We start from the raw sequence: 1,467 nt of genomic DNA, 5'->3' as shown, positions 1-1,467 counted from the left end.
GATCAGAACTATCTCAAGCTTGTTGATGCAGTCAAAGATTTATCTGCAGCGATGGAAAATTTAGTAAGTGTTGACTAGTCTTGAATTTCGAATTGATTCTAACATCTTCGACTACTAGCTGAAGTTACCTGAGGAGGTTCAATTGCCTCCTTGGGCAAGTTGGTCGTGACAAGAGTCATATCTTCCAAAGTATGTCCACAAGTCAAAGGATGTATTAATGGGCTGCTTGAAGATGCTAGGTAATGCCCCTATGGTGACTGCATATTCAGCCATACTTGCGGTCTTGGGCCTTGGATTAATTTTAAGAGATTGTAAATGTGTTATCAAGTATGAAGAAGACGAAGCCCTGCCTGATACCCCTTCCTACTTGGCCAACTCATTCTTGGATCTTGATTGTATGATTAAATTGGATGGTGCTCATGCTGATCTAAAATGTACCATTATCAGTCTCATTGAGGCAGCAATGCAGGCCAGCTTTGATAATAATGCAGAGGATGAAGAGGTCAAGAATGTTGTCGAGAAGGATAGTGAGGACAAGGAGGATGGGGACAACAAGAAGGATGGGGAGAACAAAGAGGACAAGGAGAATGAGAAGGACAAGAAGGAAGGTGACAAGAAAGAGGGGGTGAGTGACAAGGTTGGTGATCAGGAGAGCAGTCAGGGGATGAGCTACAAGATGCAGAGGGAGATGTGGATATACAGATGCAGGAGGTGCAGAAGAATGATAGCTGTAAATCAGAGGCTGAACAGAAAGAGAAGAAGAGGACTAGAGCTCAATTATCCTCAAGACAGGCAAAAAAGATGAGGATCGAGGAGGAGCCTATGTGTAGGTTAACTAGAACTAGGCAACCCTCCAAGAAGGTGATGCAGAGGTAGCCTTCTACAATAGACTTTGCCTTTTTATCTCATTATCAATTAAATCATTCAAGTAACACCCACTGTACTAGACAAGCTGGCCAAACAATGGCTAGCCCACTTGTATCTTATGTAGAGGCCAGGCTGGCTAGGCAGATAAGCAATTTCGGAATGGCCAGCTAGGGTTTACACTCCATAGACATGAGGCTGGCCAGGCTAGTGTCAGGTTCTACAGACCGGCTAGCCCTAGTACTACATGGACTAGGTCCATAGATGTTAGGCTGGCCAGGGCAGTGTCAGCAGATCACTATAGAAATGGGTAGAGTAAGATATAATAGATGACCAGCCCACTTGTGCCTTTCAGAATGGCCAGCTAAGGTTTTACACCCCATAGACACTAGGCTGGCCGGGCTAGTGTCAGATTCCATTAGACTGGCCAGCCCTAGTGCTACATGTACCAGTGCTATAGAATCCAGGCTGGCCAGGCTAGTGTCAGCAGATCACTATAGAAATGAGTAGAGTATATGTAATGGATAGCCAGCCCACTTGTACCTTTCAGAATGGCCAGCCAAAGGTTACACTCTGTGAATACTAGGCTGGCTGGGCTAGTGT

General features: G+C 45.2%; 1 protein-coding gene across 1 annotated transcript; it reads left to right on the top strand.

Annotated features, from left to right (window-relative positions):
• Positions 1-250: 250 nt before the first annotated feature.
• HD556DRAFT_1443424 (uncharacterized protein) lies at positions 251-876 on the top strand (the record flags this gene model as incomplete). Its single annotated transcript, XM_041306603.1, has 2 exons — positions 251-625; positions 658-876. The coding sequence occupies 2 exons, from the start codon at positions 251-253 to the stop codon at positions 874-876; spliced, it is 594 nt and encodes a 197-aa protein (XP_041160034.1).
• Between the last annotated feature and the right edge of the window lie 591 nt (positions 877-1,467).

The sequence above is a fragment of the Suillus plorans genome (assembly GCF_016647745.1).
Source record: "Suillus plorans strain S12 chromosome Unknown HD556scaffold_29, whole genome shotgun sequence".
In the NCBI taxonomy this organism is placed as follows: Eukaryota; Fungi; Basidiomycota; class Agaricomycetes; order Boletales; family Suillaceae; genus Suillus; species Suillus plorans.
Note: the sequence above shows the minus strand (reverse complement) of the source record. Positions and strands in the feature narration are given on the sequence as shown.